The following is an 18,462-nucleotide window of genomic DNA, read 5'->3' on the forward strand; positions in this document are numbered from 1 at the left end:
TTGAACCATCAAGTCAGATGTTGACTGAATTTAACGAAAAGTAGAGCTTAGCCAATCAGTGACTTCCATTTGCTGACTGTAAGAGAAGAATTCCCGATAAGATAGACAAAGATAAGATAAGATAAGTTGGTAAGCACAAATTAGCTTAGTTCGCATTGTCCACCTGTCCCAACCCCCTCGTAAGATTCTCCGATCGTTCCACCATAAAGTCTTTCCACAAATCCCGTGTTACCAGTGGCATCGGGTCCAGGTCGACTTGTCGGAGTGTTCCAGATGATGCGTTCATGACGAACCTGGAATTTCCAACGCTGTCCTTCATTTCCCTTTCCAATGAACTCAATAGTGTAGCTAGTGTTCTTGTCACGGTATCCTCCAGTGATCGCGTCTTCCGAGTCATAATGAGATTGCTTACTCAGTATCAATGAGTCATGGGTAATCAACGCGTCATCGCGATTGACAATGTGCTGAGGCGCACAGATCAGCTGGCCATCGCGGTAGAGTCGCGCCATAGTGGATGGCTGGTCCTCACTTCCCGCTGGTGGGAAAATGCGCATTACTTGCATTGCATAAGGCCCAACTTGAGCTCGGAGGTAGTATGACTCAGTCATGACTTGAGGCCAACTCAACGGCGACCAAACGCGATCCATGCCACCGTTCGCTGAAGTGCCCAAAACAAATTGTTCAGCTGCCGTCGCGTCTGACGAGTACAGAGACAGCTGTGCTTTGACTGAGGCTCTACCAATAGGTCGCACGTAGTATACTGAGGGACCCAGTCTGGCATCAGTGTCAAGACCTGTGTCTCCTGGCAGAGCCTCTAAATGCATATCGCCCTGGAAAACGCCGGGTACATCAAATACCAGTGATGCTTTCGACAAGTCACCAGCACAAGAGAATGAAATGCTGCTGTTGCTTGTCGCGTCTTTCCAGACACCGTCTGTGACTCCGCTTTCGTCACTACTGACAACGGATTCTGGAAAGAAGAGATCCCTATGCCAAGTCCGTTCATCAGCCCAGACCACAAAGACCTGGACTTTGAACCCGCCGTGCTTAAGACCTTCGGCATTCCTAGTGACTCCAATGACAATAGAGGATTTGTCATTTTTGGAAATCCCGTCGAAGTACCAAAGCTCCCATGCTGTTTTGGGAATAACCGAAATGAATTTCGGAAAGACGTTGCCAGAGCCAGAAATAAAGGGCGATAGAAGTACAGGTTCTTCGGAAATGGACTTGTCTACCGTAAATGCAGATACTGTGGCGTTGGACATGGTGCTGGTTGGTAAAATGTAGATCTGACAATACCGAGTGAAGGAATGCGCTACTCGGGTATGGTGATGTTCGAATGACTGACATGAAAGAACAATACCGAAAGCTGAATTGACAAAGACTTTTTCCTCTTCTTACGCTGGCTCTGAACGGTAGGCTCGGCGTCTGAGAAGGATTTCTGCGAAAGTCCGATCCTGCAGCTTACACATTGCATTTGGTCCAGATCAGCCCTGACCGAATTTATCCGAATGCTAATTCTGCATCGCGATGGAACTTACGATATTCGGAAAAGTCCATGGCACCTATCAGAAAGAAAGCCGTTATCATCAGTTGCAAATTGTAGTTTTACTGGTTCATTGACCAAACCGAAGATCTCCGGCTGATTGCGCAATGCGTGCACATGTTCTTCATAACATATCTAGATATCTGAATGTGAATGCACTATCTCTCCTTCCAAGCCAAGTCAAACCTCAACAACGAACTATTCGTCAATTTCAACATTGCCTATTGCAAATTCTATTATCGTCTCATTGCAGACTTGCTTGACAATGGACGCCTCTGAACCCATCGCCGTTATCGGAAGTGCCTGTCGCTTCCCCGGCGGCTCTGATTCTCCTTCCAAGCTCTGGGAGCTTCTCAAAGAGCCACGGGACCTTCTTAGCAAAGTGCCACCAGAACGGTACAATGCAGATGCATTCTATCATGCTGATGCCACACATCATGGCACTACCAATGTTCGACACTCCTACTTTTTGAGTGAAGACCCATCAAGCTTCGATAACAATTTCTTTAACATTCAGCCAGGCGAGGCTGAAGCCATTGATCCTCAGCAGAGGCTGTTGATGGAGGTCGTCTACCAAGGTCTTTGTTCAGCTGGACAGACCATTGAAGGTCTTCGCGGGTCACCTACAGCTGTCTATGTTGGTGTTATGTGCGATGATTGGAGCGGCATCATCACTAGGGACTTGGAGGTATTTCCCCGATATGGTGCTACTGGTATGGCCCGGAGTATCATGTCAAACCGAATCTCGTACTTTTTCGACTGGCATGGCCCTTCAATGACTATCGATACCGCCTGCTCTTCAAGCTTGGTAGCTGTTCATCAGGCTATCCAGACACTGAGAAGTGGAGAATCCGAAGTTGCCATCGCGGCTGGAGCGAATCTCATTCTAACTCCCGGTAAGAATCGAGACTGCTTGCGAATATTAGGAAACTTACTTATAATAAAGCTAATAGGCATGTACGTTGCCGAAAGCAAACTTTCCATGCTTTCACCTTCAGGTAGGTCCAAGATGTGGGACCAGGACGTCGATGGGTATGCCCGTGGAGAGGGTATTGCCGCCGTAGTCTTGAAACCCCTCAGTGCTGCCATCCGAGATAACGACCACATCGACTGTATCATTCGCGCCACTGGAGTTAATCAGGATGGTCGAACTCCAGGTCTGACCATGCCCAGCGCCACTGCCCAAGCTGACCTGATTCGAAGCACTTATGCTCGAGCTGGTCTCAACATTAACAAGGTAGAGAACAGACCTCAATTCTTCCATGCACATGGAACGGGAACTCCGGCGGGTGACCCCCGGGAAGCCGAGGCCATCTCCCGAGCGTTCTACTCACCAGGCAACCTGAGTAAAGAGGACAAGCTCTATGTCGGGTCCATTAAGACGATCATCGGTCATACTGAGGGTACAGCCGGTCTTGCAAGTCTTATTGGAACCTCCTTAGCGATACAGAACAAGGTCATTCCGCCTAACATGCATCTCGATGTTTTGAACCCCAAGGTGGCACCGTTCTATAACAACCTGGAGGTACCGACATCAGCCCTTGCGTGGCCCGAAACATGCTCTGGTCAACCTCGACGAGCTAGTATCAATAGCTTCGGTATGGACACAGAATTACTACTGATGGTGGCATGATTACTGACCCGCTTTACAGGATTTGGTGGTACAAATGCGCATGCCATTATAGAGGCCTATGAGCCCAATGCTACAGCCCATGTCTCTGGGACTTTGTTTAGCCCATTGACCTTCTCCGCCTCATCTGAGCCCTCTCTCCGATCTTTGCTGATGTCCTATTCAGAACACCTCAAGCTGAAACCACAGATATCACTCAAGGGTCTAGCCTACACTCTTCAAACAAGACGTTCAACCCTGGCCTATCGTGTAGCCATCACTGCATCTACCCCCGAGAATGCATCCAAACAACTTGATGCGATTGTCGACGGAGAACAATCAAGCAGCATCAGCACTCGTCAGCTGAGCAAGTCATCACCCAAGCTCTTGGGCATCTTCACAGGTCAAGGAACGCAATGGCCGAGAATGGGAGCCAGGCTTCTTGAAGAGTCACCCTTTGCGTCCAAGAGACTCGCTGAACTTGATGACGCACTGTCAAGCCTCCCTGCTGATGATCGCCCGACTTGGACTTTGCGGGAAATGATTCTTGCAGATGCGGAAAGCTCTCGTGTTGCTGAGGCGGCTATTTCTCAGCCCCTATGCACTGCAGTTCAGGTATTACTTGTTGACCTGCTTTGTCAAGCTGGCATTGAGCTGTCTGCAGTTGTTGGACATTCTTCCGGTTAGTTACACAGTTGTCTTGTGAGCTTAAAGACTAATCGTTTCTATAGGTGAGATTGGAGCTGCATACGCCGCTGGTCTGCTTACTGCCAGAGACGCAATCCGGGTAGCCTATTACAGAGGTCTCTATGCAAAACTCGCCCAATCTCCCAATGGGCACAAAGGTGCCAGTAAGTAACCACGCATGCCTCTTATTCTTGACAGATAAACTGGTTATTCTTTGCAGTGATGGCTGTCGGAACAACCTTCGAAGATGCGGCAGACTTCTGTGAGCTTGAAGCCTTCCAAGGCCGTATTCAAATTGCAGCCAAGAACTCTCCCTCGAGCATCACCTTATCTGGCGACGAGGATGCTATCATTGAGGCTATTGAGATCTTCAAGGATGAAGGGAAGTTTGCCCGCTAGCTCAAGGTAGACACCGCCTACCACTCTTCGCACGTAGTTCCATGTGCCAAGCCATACCTCGAGGCGATGAACAGATGCGGTATCGAGACTGCCACCGCTACCAAGACACAGTGGTACTCCAGTGTCCACGGTGGTCAAATCATGAACGCAGATAGCCTCACTACAAGTTACTGGGTCGATAATATGACTAGCGCTGTGCTATTCTCGCCTGCTGTTAGTCAGGCTTGGGAAGATGGCGGTCCATATGATCTAGCCATCGAAGTCGGGCCTCATCCAGCACTCAAGACCCCCGCCTTGGACACCATTGAAGCAATCTCGGAGGGTCGCCCGCCTTACACTGGCGTCATCGCTCGCGGAAAAGACGACATACATCAATTCTCCAATGCCCTTGGCTTCATCTGGACGCACCTAGGTCCAGGATCGCTCGCCTTTGAGAAATTTGAAGCTATCGTATCTGAATCCAAGGATCGACCCTCCTTTATTCAAGACCTTCCCAGCTATCCATTTGACCACGCGAAGCAGTTCATGTCCATGTCAAGAGTATCTGGCTGGTTTAACAGTATCCAAGAAGCTCCCCACCCGTTGCTCGGCAGACGCTGTCACGATCGTGAGACATCGCACTCAGTCCAATGGCGGAATGTCTTGAGTCACAAGGAGATCCCCTGGCTCCAAGGCCATCAGCTTCAGGGACAAATCATCTTCCCAGCTACCGGCTACATCTCCATGGCTGTCGAAGCGATCAAGATACTTGCGGAACCTTCAAGCCTTGGTCTAATCACCATCGAGGACCTGAGCATTACCCGCGCCCTGGCACTTGTCGACGAAGATGCAAGTGTCGAGACTTTGTTCGAGGTCAGGATCCTTAGCCGATCTGAAACTGAGATCCAGGCCGAGTTTTGTTGTTACTCTGGTATCCCTCAGACCCATACTGCAACCATGGGTCTCAACGCAACCGCTCAAATCAAGGCTTCATTGGGAACCCCAACATCTGATCAACTGTCCAACATTGCGGTAGATGACTACGACCTTCGGCTAGTGTCTGTGGACAGATTCTATGACTTCCTTGCGCGACTCGGATACAACTACTCATGGCCATTCCGTGGAACTACAAGCATCCGCCGCAAAGCCAACTTTGCTACTGGAATACTTGAAGACCAATCTGGATCTAACTGGGAAGATCAACTCATGGTACATCCTGGAATGCTGGACTCTTCCCTTCAGACAACGTTCGCTGCTTTCTGCTGTCCCGGTGATGAGAGACTGTGGGCTCTACATCTTCCTACCAGTTTCCGATCGATTGCCATCAATCCTTACTTCACTTCGGCGGGCATCGGCAAGCAAAACAGCTTCACATATCAGTCTGTTGCAATTGAAGAAAGGAAAACTTCTAAGGTGCTGGTTGAGTTGAACTTGCTTTCTAAAGAGACAGGAGATACTTTCCTCCAAATCGAAGGCATGGAGCTTGTCCCTTTCTCTCCAGCAACACCAGCGAATGACGCTGTACTCTTCTCCAGGTTCGACTATAGGCTAGCCGGCCCAGACGGTGAGTTGACCGCTGCCGAGTACAGCTTCAAACCAGAAGACTACAAGATGGCTCTCGACTGTGAACGAATTGCCTTCTACTACTTGCGTCGCCTGGTTGAGACCATCACACCAGAGGAAAAGGATAATACTCTAATTCACTACCGTCACCTTGTAGACTGGGCGGCCCATGTCGTTCCCCAGGTAGCCAATGGCGGTAACCCCCATATCCCAGCGAGCGCTCAGAATGATACGCATGATGACGTTCAGCAACTCCTGAAGAAGCATTACGAACGCGTGGATATTCGTCTTCTTGAGTCTGTAGGAGAGAACCTCCCTCAAGTCATTCGGGACTCTGGCAACATTCTCGAGCACATGACGAAGGATGGGATGCTGCAAGATGTTTATGAGCAAGGCTTTGGTCTGAATCTCGTGAACCAGTACATTGCGCACATGACAGCTCAGATAGCCCACCGCTATCCGCGAATGAACATTTTGGAGATTGGTGAGTATTGCGACATTGATATGGAACTAGATACTAACATGATGCAGGTGCTGGAACTGGTGGATCAACACGAGAAATTCTGCCGCGACTAGGTTCAGCATTCTCAACCTATACCTACACCGATGTCTCTGGAGGCTTTTTCGACATGGCACAAGACCGGTTCAAGGATTACGCGGATCGAATGATCTTCAAGACCTTTGACATGAACATAAGTCCTGCGTCTCAAGGATTTACCGAGGGAGCATATGATCTTGTCATCGCCTCAAACGTACTTCATGCGACACTTGAGCTTGAGGATATGATGAAGCATGTGAGAAGCATCCTGAAGCCTGGAGGCTTCCTCATTATCCTTGAGACGGTCAACAATGACTGTCTACGAGTCGGACTACCTATGGGTAGCTTGCCCGGTTGGTGGCTTGGTGCTGAACATGGACGACGATGGGGCCCTACTTTAACACTGCCTCAATGGGACTCTCTGCTCTCAAAGTGCGGCTTTGGTGGAATTGATACGACGACACCGCCTGTTCACAAGATCCTTCCTGGACATGTCTTCTGTGCCCAAGCCCTTGACGAGCGAATTGAGATTCTGAGATCTCCCATGGAACATCTTGCAACACTTCCAGAGACCAAGTCCACCCAACTTGCAGTTATTGGTGGACAAACACTGAAGGTCCATCGGATGTGCGATCAAATCTCTCGCCGCCTTTCTTCCAGATACACCAGTATTTCTCGCTTCAACTCTATCGACGAGCTCAACGACACCGGTCTCCCTGAGTTCTGTACCATTCTCTCTCTAACCGAACTCGACGAGCCACTGTTTGCCAATATGACGTCCGGAAAATTGGAGGCTCTGAAGATCCTTTGGAAGCAAGGTGGAAGTATCCTCTGGATTACCTCTGGTGCCAGAGCTGAGAATCCCCACTCTTACATGACCACAGGAGTGGGACGTTGCATGCGCTTCGAGTATCCCAACATCACACTCCAGGCTCTGGACATCAAGCAAATCTCCGATCGATGCACAGAATTGATTGTGGATCACTTGTTGCGGCTGGAGATACTTGGTAAATGGTCCAAGGAACTTCGCTCGGATGAGCTGCTCTGGTCACTGGAACCTGAGATCTATATCGAAGAGGAAACAGCTATCATTCCAAGACTGTATCCTTACGAGTCTGGAAACGCAAGATATAATGCTGAGCGCAGAAAGGTTATCAAACAAGCAAATACGGAAACCGACCGAGTCGTCTTTGCGGAATTTGAAGGGAAGTGGGAGATCCAGCATGCTTCGCCCCTACACATTACGCAGGAACTTCCCCGCTCTTCTGGTATAAGCGCCAGAACCGTTCAAATCACTCACCTTTCGCCGGCGACGGTCAACATAGCCCCTGGAGTTAATGTCATGGCTTGTGTTGGTGTAGATACAGCATCCAACGAACCAGTTGTCGCTGTTACACACATCGCCGAGTCACCTGTCTCTATCCCAGAAGATTGGTGCATTCCTCTCGATAAGCTCGACCCAGTCAAGACTCTCGCTGATGTTTCAGCAATCCTTATCGCCTCTAGTATCTTGAAGCATCTTGTGAAGGGCGAAACGCTTGTCGTTCACGATGCACCTCCTCATATCAGGGCTGCATTGGACAAGCTCGCGAAGCCAGTCTCTGTCACTATCTTCTACACTTCGTCCGATGAAGCCATGAGCAAGCTCGGTGCTCGATACGTAGATTGCCGATCACCATTGCGTGTTATCAGGGCGTCGTTACCGAAGTCTGCGAGCAAATTCATCAGTTTGTCACAAGATTCTGGCAAGGACGAAACTAGCAAGGTCATTTCTATGTGTCTTCCTCGGGATTGCGAGACTATTGATACTGCGCATCTCTTCGGGCCACGTAATGTAGCTCAGCAATCGGCGTTTGAGAAAGACGTATCAAGCTCCCTCAAGAAAGCCTTCGAAGAGGTCAACTCTCAAGCAAAAACAACTGCATCTACCGACTTGATCTCGTTGAAGGACACTCCCAACCCCATCGCCGATCAAGTTCGCTTTGCGATCCTGGACTGCATAGACACGCCGATCCAAGCTTCGGTTCATCCCATCGACGATGGAAGAATCTTCGGAGCTGACAAGACCTTCCTCCTTATCGGTCTGACCGGAGAACTGGGTCAATCTCTCTGCAAGTGGATGGTGGAGCAAGGTGCTAGAAATATCGTGCTTACCAGTCGACGACCCAACGTCTCCGAGCATTTCCTTGACTCATTCGCAGAAACGGGAGCCACAGTCAAGGCTCTTCCTATGTAAGCGCAAATGTCCCGATACCCAATAAACATTACTAACGATACTATCTAGGGATGTCACCGACCGCACTTCAATTGAAGCATGCCTTGAGACCATCAAGAAGACGTTGCCACCTATCGCAGGTGTGGTCAATGGCGCCATGGTCCTCCGGGATGCGTTATTTGAGAACATGCCTTATGAGGATTTTATGAAGGTCCTCAACCCCAAGGTCCTCGGTTCCCAATTACTCGACGAAATGTTTTACGACACACCGTTAGACTTCTTCATGTTCTTCTCTTCCACCACCGCTGTCATGGGCAACAGTGGCCAGAGCAACTACATCGCAGGCAATATGTACATGAACGCCCTCGCAGCGCAACGCAGGAAGCGTGGTGTTGCTGCTTCGTCTATCGACATTAGCTCCATCATTGGCCTTGGATATGTTGAGAGGGCTGAAGATCTCAGTGAAGACACCTTCATTAAGATGGGCTACAAACCTATGTCGGAGCAAGATCTGCAGAAACTCTTTGCTGAAGCCATCGTACTCGGTCGACCAGACTGTCATGAAGTCTGCGAGCTTGTGACAGGCGTCACACCCATCTACACAGATGCTCAAGCTAGCGATCAGTATCTTAAGGATGTCAAATTCGGGCATTTCCTCATGGAAAGGCTGGATACCCAGGCATACACTGGAAAGACATCTACTGTGCCAGTGAGAGTACAACTTGCCGATGTCAAGACTAGGGCAGATGCTGTTGCCATCATCAAAGGTATATCTCAAGCACCCTATGAATGAAGACAGTTACTAACATTAACAAGAATCCTTCATCGTTCGACTTCGGAGAGTCTTGGCAGTTGGTCCTGATGAGGTAATCAACGAAAAGGTCACTCTTGTTGAACAAGGCGTCGACTCCTTGATGGCGGTCGAGGTTCGTTCCTGGTTCATCAAAGAACTGGACGTTGATATTCCCGTGCTCAAGATTCTTGGCGGCATGTCGGTTCCTGACCTGGTGGATGAGTCCCTTGACCTTCTGTCTCCCTCCATTCTCGATGTGTCATCGCTTGAAGCCGGCAACGCACAGTCAGCGAAACCAACTACTGTCATATCTCAAACGCCCACCAGAGTCACACCTCCAGAAAGCTCTCAAGGCACAAGCGACCAAGACAAACCATACACAGGCTCTGACTCGTCCCGCTCACCTATCGACACTCCCTTGACATCTTGGGACCGACAAGACTCAAGCCCTCCTGACAAGTCAGATGATGCCCCAACAAGTACGGATAACTTTACTCCCTTGAAAACATTTCCTAACGAGCTGCCCAGCATCATGTCATACGGTCAAGCCGGCTTCTGGTTTCTCAATGACTACCTAGTCAACAAGAAGGCATTCAATATGGCTGTTATGTTGAAGCTCACGGGTCCGATCCGTACGCAACCTTTGGAGAAGGCATTGCAGCTTGTTACGGAGCGCCATGAGATTCTGAGGACCCGATTCTTCTGGTTTGAAGATGGAGATGAGAGAACACCAATGCAAGGGATCAATCCTCCTACGATGAAGTTGACGATCAAAACCATCGCAGACGAAAAGGAAGCAGAGACAGAATTGAAGCGTCTGCATGAAGAAGATTGGGACTTGAGTAGTGGAGAAGGAGTCATGATCATTTTACTTCGACTTTCTGAGCAGGTGCATTTCCTCCTGTCTGGTATGCATCACATCTATCTAGATGGATACAGCTTCAGTGTCTTCTTCAAGGACCTCGAGTCTGCTTACATCAACCACCGACTTCCACCACTTCCGGTAGAATCCCAATATCGCACTTTTGCACTCCAACAACGAAAGATATATGATGATGGTGATCTTCTCAAGTCCATTGAGTATTACCGTCAGAACTTCCCCAAGGAGTTTACACCGATTGGACTTTTCCCTTTTGCAACCACAGCTTCAAGACAACTTGCCAATGAATACTCGCAGCATGAAGCCAAGTTGAGCATTCCGCCTGACGTCTCAGCGAAGGTCCGACAGCTTGCCCGCGCAAATCGGTCGACTTCGTTCCATGTTTACTTGGCTACTTTGAAGATTCTTCTATTCTCCCTGCTTCCCGATATCGAGGAGTTATTCATAGGAATAGCTGATGCGAATCGCGGTGATAAGAAGTTTATGGGCAGTCTTGGCTTCTTTTTGAATCTTCTCCCACTTCGCTTCCAACGGGGCAAGCCGCGCTCACGAGTAAGCTCGGCCATCCAAACTGCCCGTGACGCAGTATATGGCGCGTTGCAGCATTCCCAACTTCCCTTCGACGTGCTGCTGCGAGAGTTGAATGTTCCAAGATCCGACAAGCACACTCCTATCTTCCAAGTCTTCATGGATTACAGACAAGTAGTCCAAGAAAGATCTTCTTGGGGTGGTTGTAAACTCAGTGACGAGAAGTGGTGCAATGCTGGCACTGGATATGACGTTGCCTTGGAGGTGACAGAGAATATCAACACTGACACACTTCTAAGCTTGAGGCTGCAGAAGCAACTTTACTCTGAGGAGCATACCCAAGTGCTCCTTCGTTCTTACCTGAGCGTGCTTGAGTACATGATTCGGGGCAGTGACAAGGCTGTCGATGCGGCTCCTGCTTGGTCTGAGCATGATCTTCAGGTTGTGGTTGACGCTGGCAAGGGTAAGTAGTCGCAAAAAGAATTGTGCTACATGCAATTACCTAACCCTTATTCGTAGCGCCCGAGTTCAAGTCTAAGTGGCCGCCAACCGTCAGTCACCAGATCGACCAAGTGACCCAGAATAATCCCGACAAGATTGCGCTGAAGGACGGCAACGGAAATGTGCTGACCTACGCACAGATGGGTAACCGTATCGATACCATCTCCAAGGCACTGATAGACGCGGGAACAGTTCAAGGCACGGTCGTTGGTGTATTCCAGGAGCCTTCTGCTGATTGGATCTGCTCTCTTCTTGCAATCTTCAAAGCTGGAGCAGTCTATGTTCCTCTCGATCTCCGCAATTCCATTCCTCGCTTGGCCAGTATTGTCAAGGCGTCTCGACCTTCTGTGATTATCACGGATATCACTACAGATGATAAGGTTGATCTCATCGGTGCCAAGTTCGTCACCAAGCTCCAGCTCGATAGTCTCGATGAGTCGACTTGTCAAGACTCTACTGAGATCAATCATGCCAAAGTTGGATCTCTCGCTGTCATCCTCTTCACTAGCGGCTCTACCGGCGAGCCAAAAGGTCTCATGATGACGCACACAAATCTCCTAGCTTATGCTGAAGTGTCAAGCAAGACCTTTGCGAGGGCTGATGAAGATCTTGTGGTGCTTCAACAGAGTCCATTCAGTTTCGACTTCTCACTTGATCAAACCATGGCCGCTCTGACTAACGGTGGATGCCTCTACGTTGTGCCTGCAAGCAAGAGAGGGGACCCAGATGAGATCAGTAAAATCATGGTAGAGGAGTCCGTGACCTATACAACTGCCACTCCTTCGGAATATGATCTTTGGCTTCGATACAGTACTGAAACTCTGCGACAATGCACCTCATGGAAATACGCATTCTCTGGCGGTGAGGCGATGAGCTACAAGCTCGCCCGTGAGTTTGGCACTCTGAAGTTGACAAATCTCCACGTTTTCAATGGATATGGACCAGCTGAGACTACGATTCTCTCACACAGAATTGACCTCAAGTATGCGGACCCTGATCTTCCGGACCCTTTACCTGCGGGATATCCTTTACCCGGCTTTTCGGTCTGCATTGTTGACGACAAGATGCGGCCAGTACCTCTTGGTGTCCAGGGCGAGATTGTTCTTGGCGGCCCGTGTATTGTGTCTGGATACCTCAATATGTCCGAGTCTACCCGAGATAAATTCCTACCCGACACGTTCTTTGGCACATCGGGAACTGTGTACCGCAGTGGCGATCGGGGTCGGCTATGCCATGACGGACTGTTGTTCTGCGACGGTCGTCTGGAAGGAAACACGATGATCAAACTGCGTGGTTTCCGTGTTGAGCTGGATGAGGTTGAGAAGACTATTATTAGCCACTCTGCCGGCGCTCTGTCTCATGCTGTCGCTACCGTAAGAGGAACCGAGGAAGGCCGTTATCTGACAGCTCATGTTGTCTTTGCCCCCGAATTCCCTGAACAGGATCGAGAAGGCGTCATGAAATCACTCAGACAAGCGCTCCCACTTCCGCCTTACATGCGTCCATCTGTATTCCAGGTACTGCCAGACATACCAAGAACCGCCCATCTCAAAATCGACAGAAAGGCAATTCAGGATATTCGCGTGCAGACAACTCAGTCGGAAATCTCCAAGAGTCTGACAGCCTCTGAGCAGAGGCTGAGCGAGCTCTGGCGCCGCGTTCTGCCCCTGGACCCTGGTACTCTCACCCACGAGTCGGACTTTTTCCTCATCGGAGGCAACTCAATTCTTCTAGTGAAGCTCCAAGCCTTGCTAAGACAAGTCTTGTGGACGACGCCCAAGCTCGTAACACTTATGGGATCAAGCACTCTTGGTGCCATGGCAAGTATTCTTGAGGACTGCGGCCCTGTCAATGCCATTCACTGGGATGAAGAGATCAAGTTCCCCACTGATCTTCAGCTCGAAACACCACTCCGTGCCGGTGGCAAAAGCACTGATATTAATGTTCTGCTGACCGGGTCCTCGGGCTATCTTGGACGCCACCTCCTCTTCAGCTTACTCAAAGATCATCGCGTGGCGCGAGTTCATTGTCTGTGCCGCACTTTGAACGATCGCCAGGTGGTGAATTATCCCGGTAGCAAAGCCAACATCGTCCAAAGTGATCTTGCGCAGCACAACTTGGGTATACCAAAGTCCACATACTCTCATCTTGCGGCTGAAGTAGACGTTATAATTCACTGTGCTGCCAACCGATCCTTCTGGGACACATACGAAGCTCTGAAGGCCGACAACCTGGACTCAACAAAGGAGCTCGTCAAATTCGTCGTTTCTTCGGGCCGAGCCATTCCTTTGCACTTCCTGTCGTCCGGCGCTGTTGCCAAGTACAATAGCGGACTAACGCCTCCGGCAGATGGCGGTGACGGTTATGTGGCTACTAAATGGGCGTCAGAGGCTTTCATGAAACAAGCTGCTGACTCAACCAACCTTCCCGTTTTCAGCCACCGTCCTGTCGCGTGCGAGTTAGTGCGGCAATCAGAGGAGGAAAGCATTTACATTGTCAACGAGCTTATGCAAATTGTCAAATTGCTCGGATGTCGACCGTCTTTTGATGGAGTGGGCGGGTTTGTGGATGTCGTGCCCGTCAATGAGGTCGTTGAAGCTATTCACGAGACTGTTCTTAATTCTCAGACTGGAGAAGGACTTTGCATCTTGGAACACAAAGCACGTCAGCGAGCTTATATCAAATCCTTCGCTGCAGTGGTGGAGTCGGAGGATGGCTTGAGCAAACTTCCCTATATCCCCATCTTAGAATGGTTTGGAAGGGCGAAGAAGGCAGGCTTTTCTTATTTCTTGGCATCACAGGATCTCATTCTGGGATCACAGCTATTTTCAAGGCGTTAACAATTTAAGGTTGGTACAAAATGTGGTTTAGTAGATTAGTAATAGAAGAAGAGAAGCTGGAGAGGTGGAGCTTTAGAAAGTGTTCAGCCACAATGTACGCAATTGCAACAATTTGATCACTCCCAAACTCAATTGCCTGTGGCAGCAAACATTGGGCCCAGCCACAGTCTGTTGACACTGCCAAGCCCGCCTTCCAGAATACAGTGAATAACACTCGGTGATAAGCAGCGTCGTCTATGCAAGGGCGTTTCACTTGCATTTCAATTAATGCACGATTATAACAAGACATATATTCTTTCAAGAGGTTCGAGCCAGAGCCATAGGAGATAAACTCTCGGGGGATTTACAAACCCTTCTTCCTTCTTAAGCTTAAATCTGGGAACAGCTTGCCACAGGGCGAAGCGGTTACTCGTTCATGGATGGATGAACCCCGGGATATTGATGCTCGATAGCCGATCTCGCAAGCTCGGGAGTAATCTGGAAGGGTACCGACCGATGTATCGGCAAACCGGAGTTTAGCAGTCTCTCGGTCTTATTCGATGGTGACCATCTTGCTCAGACCTTTGTCTGGTGATTTGATTGCTCGGCATCTTCCAACGCCGATGAGGAGTGATCGTGATCACTGATTTAGACATGCTCGTGATAAATCTTTATCGCAGGTCGTGGGAGAATTGAGGGGCTCGTGAAGGCGTCAGCAATTCAGATCTACGCTAATGCAGATAAAGTTAGTGTAAGCACGCTCGCTTGCTTACAGTTGATCCTCCTCACAGAATAGGTTAGGTAGTGACATCACTGAGGTATTACCATTAGTAGTTTTAGTTAGCTCCGATCTCTTTGGGATCCGCTATGGCCCAATACAGCAAGTGTTATAATCAGAAGTTACCCGAGAGCAAACGTGATCTTCATTCTTAACTCAATTGTCCATTGTGATTAAGCTCTGAATACGAAACAATAAGACCAAGCCTTGGGGCCGTGTACCGGGCTCTTGGGACTGGCACACTCGGTTTCAAATTGCCGATCCAGAAAATTACTTCGGAGGCGGAAAACAGGGCAGTTATCTAGTTGGTTGTGAGCAAACGGCAAACCCGGCAACAAACGCAAAGTAAAACACCACAAAACCCGGTGTCATCCTGTCTGGACCTCGTATATCACTACTCCGGAGAGCTAATGCAGGGAATCAGCAGAATTTGCCACTTTCCGTTAACTCAATCCCGGGGATGTTTGTCGGTAAAACTGCATGGGATTAAAAGTTTGACATGATTACTGATCTGAACCAGAATGGCGGAACTGGATAATGTTGTCTTATAACGAGTAAACACTTTTACACGTCAATTGAGTGCAGAGCCTCGTTAGTGGGGAAGCCGTTGGGGTTGGCGATCCGCAGATACCACCCGTCTACCACCATGTGCTTAATGCCGCCCAGTGGTTAGTCCAAGATTGTGCCATGCTCATTCAGACGCTATCGCAACACAACCCCATCCTGAACACAAAGGCTATGTCCACCTTTTGTTTGCTTGCTAATTCCAAGACATGGTCTCATGTTTAGAACCTCCAATGCAGAACTAACAAGCCGCTTCATAACCACACACGTCTCTCTTACATCTCGTATGCGACCGTTTGTTGACTAAAGCAGGACTAACAGTCTAGATTGCCGACCAACCGACCACACGAGACCACCTTCTTCTTCCTTTCTCGTTCCTGTGATCGATCCGGTAGTGTACCCATAACGCTCAAGCCGTTGGAAATATCCGTTACCGGCACCGAGCAACAGGTACGTAGCATCTAGATCTGCCATACAAGTCTGTGCACGCTGTCAAGACTGTTCAACTGGCTGGCACTCTCGGTCCGCCCTATCAGTCCAGTCTAGATATGTCTAGATGACCTCATGATACTGTATTACATGCATGCTGCCCGTATTCAATAGCTTCTTTCCGGTCTTAGCCAACCAATCGATCATTTGGACATGCATGTGTGTCTTCGTGTACATAAAAGTGTGTGTGTAGCTGTGTGGGAGGGGTAGTGGATACGCGGAAGAAGTGTAATAATGGATGAATCGATATTGTAAGTCCTGGTATAAAGAATGCCCGCATCTCAATGCATGTAGACACTTGTCCTTTCACCCCATATTCCTTCGCTAGTTCTTTTTTGAATACCTGAAACATGAGAGGCTTCTTTTTCCTCACTGTCGCTGCCTTTGGCGCGGCTAACGCCAGCGTCTTAGACTTTAGTCGACTCGAACCTCGAGATAATCGTAACTTACCTCGGGTTCACTCAGGGTCATCCTTTCAAGAGGCCCATGCCTTCGTTAATAGGGCTGCAGAACCAGTCATGAAACGGGGAAAGGGTGACCAGAGCCAGCAAGATAACGCTCAGGATACCTCGTCTCAGCCCACCTCGGACACTTCTACTTCTGACGATAATGACTCAAGCAAGAACAACGGACAGAGTGGTGGCGCTTCTCAGTCCCAGTCTGGTGGTTCTAGATCACAGAGCGGCGGTTCAGGCAACGGCAACCAGAAAAACGCCCAGTCTCAGTCTCAGTCTCAATCTGATGATTCTGGCTCACAGAGCGGTGGTTCAGGCAATAGCAACAAGAACAACGGCCAGAGTGCTGCTGCTGCTCAACCCCAATCTGATGATTCTGACTCGAAGGATGATACCTCAGACAACAGCAACAATAACAATGCCCAGGGTGGTCAGTCTCAGTCAGATGATTCCGCTACGCAAGGCAATAATTCGGGCAACTCCAACAAGAACAATGGCCAGAATCCCGCCGCTGCTCAGCGCCAGTCTGGTTCCTCCAACTCAGGAGACGATACCTCTAGCAATGATGACAGCGATAATACTCAGGGTACTTCTGCCCAATCCCAGTCAGACGATTCCAATTCAGGTGATGATACTTCCAACAACAACAACAACAGTAATGCTGCTCAGAGTGCTGCTGCTCAGTCAAACTCTGATACTACCGAGCCTGAGGACAATGGCTCTGGTAATAGTAGGCAGGGCAAGCAAAAGCAAGCTCAGAATGGCGCCGCTGCCGCCCAGGCGACCTCGGAATCCTCGAAATCACAAGATGATATGTCAGGAAACTCGAACCAGGATGATGTCGCTTCCTCTGCCCCTCAGGCTCCCGCCACTAGGGCTGCTAAGAATGCTGTCAACCAAAACACTGTTCAGGCTGCTGCTTCTACTCAAGACTCTGAGCCTGACCAACAGTCAGATGTTGCCCAAAGTACTTCTGCAGCTCGCTTCCAGGCTCCAAAACAGCTCTGGAAACAAACCACGACTACAACGGGGCCTGTGATACCTCCATCAAAGACTACTTGGGCCACTACTACAACAACCGGCCCTGTCCGTCCTCCCACAACCTGGACTACGACTACCACAACAACCGGCCCTGTCCGTCCTCCCACAACCTGGACTACGACTACCACAACAACCGGCCCTGTCCGTCCCCCCACAACCTGGACTACGACTACAACTACAAGGCCTTCTGTTCCTCCAACTAGCACTACTGAGACTACCACAACAACAAGGCCAACTACAACTAAGACCACAACTGTAACACAGCCTACAACTACCAGACCTACAACCACTCAGCCTACCACTACTGAGACTACCACAACAACAAGGCTAACTACCACAAAGTCAACCACCACTGAGACTACAACTTGTACTACTGAGACTACTACAACAACAAGGCCAACTACCACAAAGTTAACAACTACTGAGACTACAACTATCACACAGCCTACAACTACTAAGCCTACTACAACCCAGACTACAATAACAACTAGTAGGACTACTACAACTCAAACCACAACAACTACTGGGCCTACCACAACTCAGACAACAACAACTACCAGGCTAACTACTACTGAGACTTCTAGAACAACAAAGCCTACAACAACTAGGTCTACTACTGAGACTACTACTCAGACTACCACTGAGACTACTACCAAGGCTACTACTACTGAGACTACTAGAACAACAAAGCCTACAACAACTAGGTCTACCACTGAGACTACTACTCAGACTACCACTGAGACTACTACCAAGGCTACTACTACTAAGACTACTACAACAACTAAGTCTAGCACTGAGACTACCAGAACAACAAAGCCTACAACAACTAGGTCTAGCACTGAGACTACCAGAACAACAAAGCCTACAACAACTAGGTCTAGCACTGAGACTACCAGAACAACAAAGCCTACAACAACTAGGTCTAGCACTGAGACTACCAGAACAACAAAGCCTACAACAACTAGGTCTAGCACTGAGACTACCAGAACAACAAAGCCTACAACAACTAGGTCTACCACTGAGACTACCAGAACAACAAAGCCTACAACAACTAGGTCTAGCACTGAGACTACCAGAA

General features: G+C 49.2%; 2 protein-coding genes across 2 annotated transcripts; one reads left to right on the forward strand and one right to left on the reverse strand.

Annotated features, from left to right (window-relative positions):
• Positions 1 to 42: 42 nt before the first annotated feature.
• Positions 43 to 1,584, reverse strand: B0J16DRAFT_147195 (uncharacterized protein). The gene has a single exon (XM_046121988.1). It carries the CDS (start codon positions 1,263 to 1,265, stop codon positions 141 to 143), a length of 1,125 nt encoding a protein of 374 aa, XP_045983911.1. The 5' UTR covers positions 1,266 to 1,584; the 3' UTR covers positions 43 to 140.
• A 227-nt stretch (positions 1,585 to 1,811) lies between these two features.
• B0J16DRAFT_372925 (uncharacterized protein) lies at positions 1,812 to 14,078 on the forward strand (the record flags this gene model as incomplete). Its single annotated transcript, XM_046130501.1, has 10 exons — positions 1,812 to 2,442; positions 2,500 to 3,144; positions 3,199 to 3,837; positions 3,887 to 4,006; positions 4,063 to 4,228; positions 4,316 to 6,267; positions 6,315 to 8,553; positions 8,606 to 9,303; positions 9,353 to 11,200; positions 11,257 to 14,078. 10 exons carry the CDS (start codon positions 1,812 to 1,814, stop codon positions 14,076 to 14,078), a joined length of 11,760 nt encoding a protein of 3,919 aa, XP_045983912.1.
• Between the last annotated feature and the right edge of the window lie 4,384 nt (positions 14,079 to 18,462).

The sequence above is a fragment of the Fusarium flagelliforme genome, assembly GCF_020744385.1.
Source record: "Fusarium flagelliforme strain FIESC 12 MPI-CAGE-AA-0113 chromosome Unknown B0J16scaffold_4, whole genome shotgun sequence".
In the NCBI taxonomy this organism is placed as follows: Eukaryota; Fungi; Ascomycota; class Sordariomycetes; order Hypocreales; family Nectriaceae; genus Fusarium; species Fusarium flagelliforme.

Coding starts and splice junctions, on each gene's coding strand:
- B0J16DRAFT_147195 (XM_046121988.1), bottom strand. CDS start 1,265: ATGTCCAACGCCACAGTATCTGCATTTACGGTAGACAAGTCCATTTCC.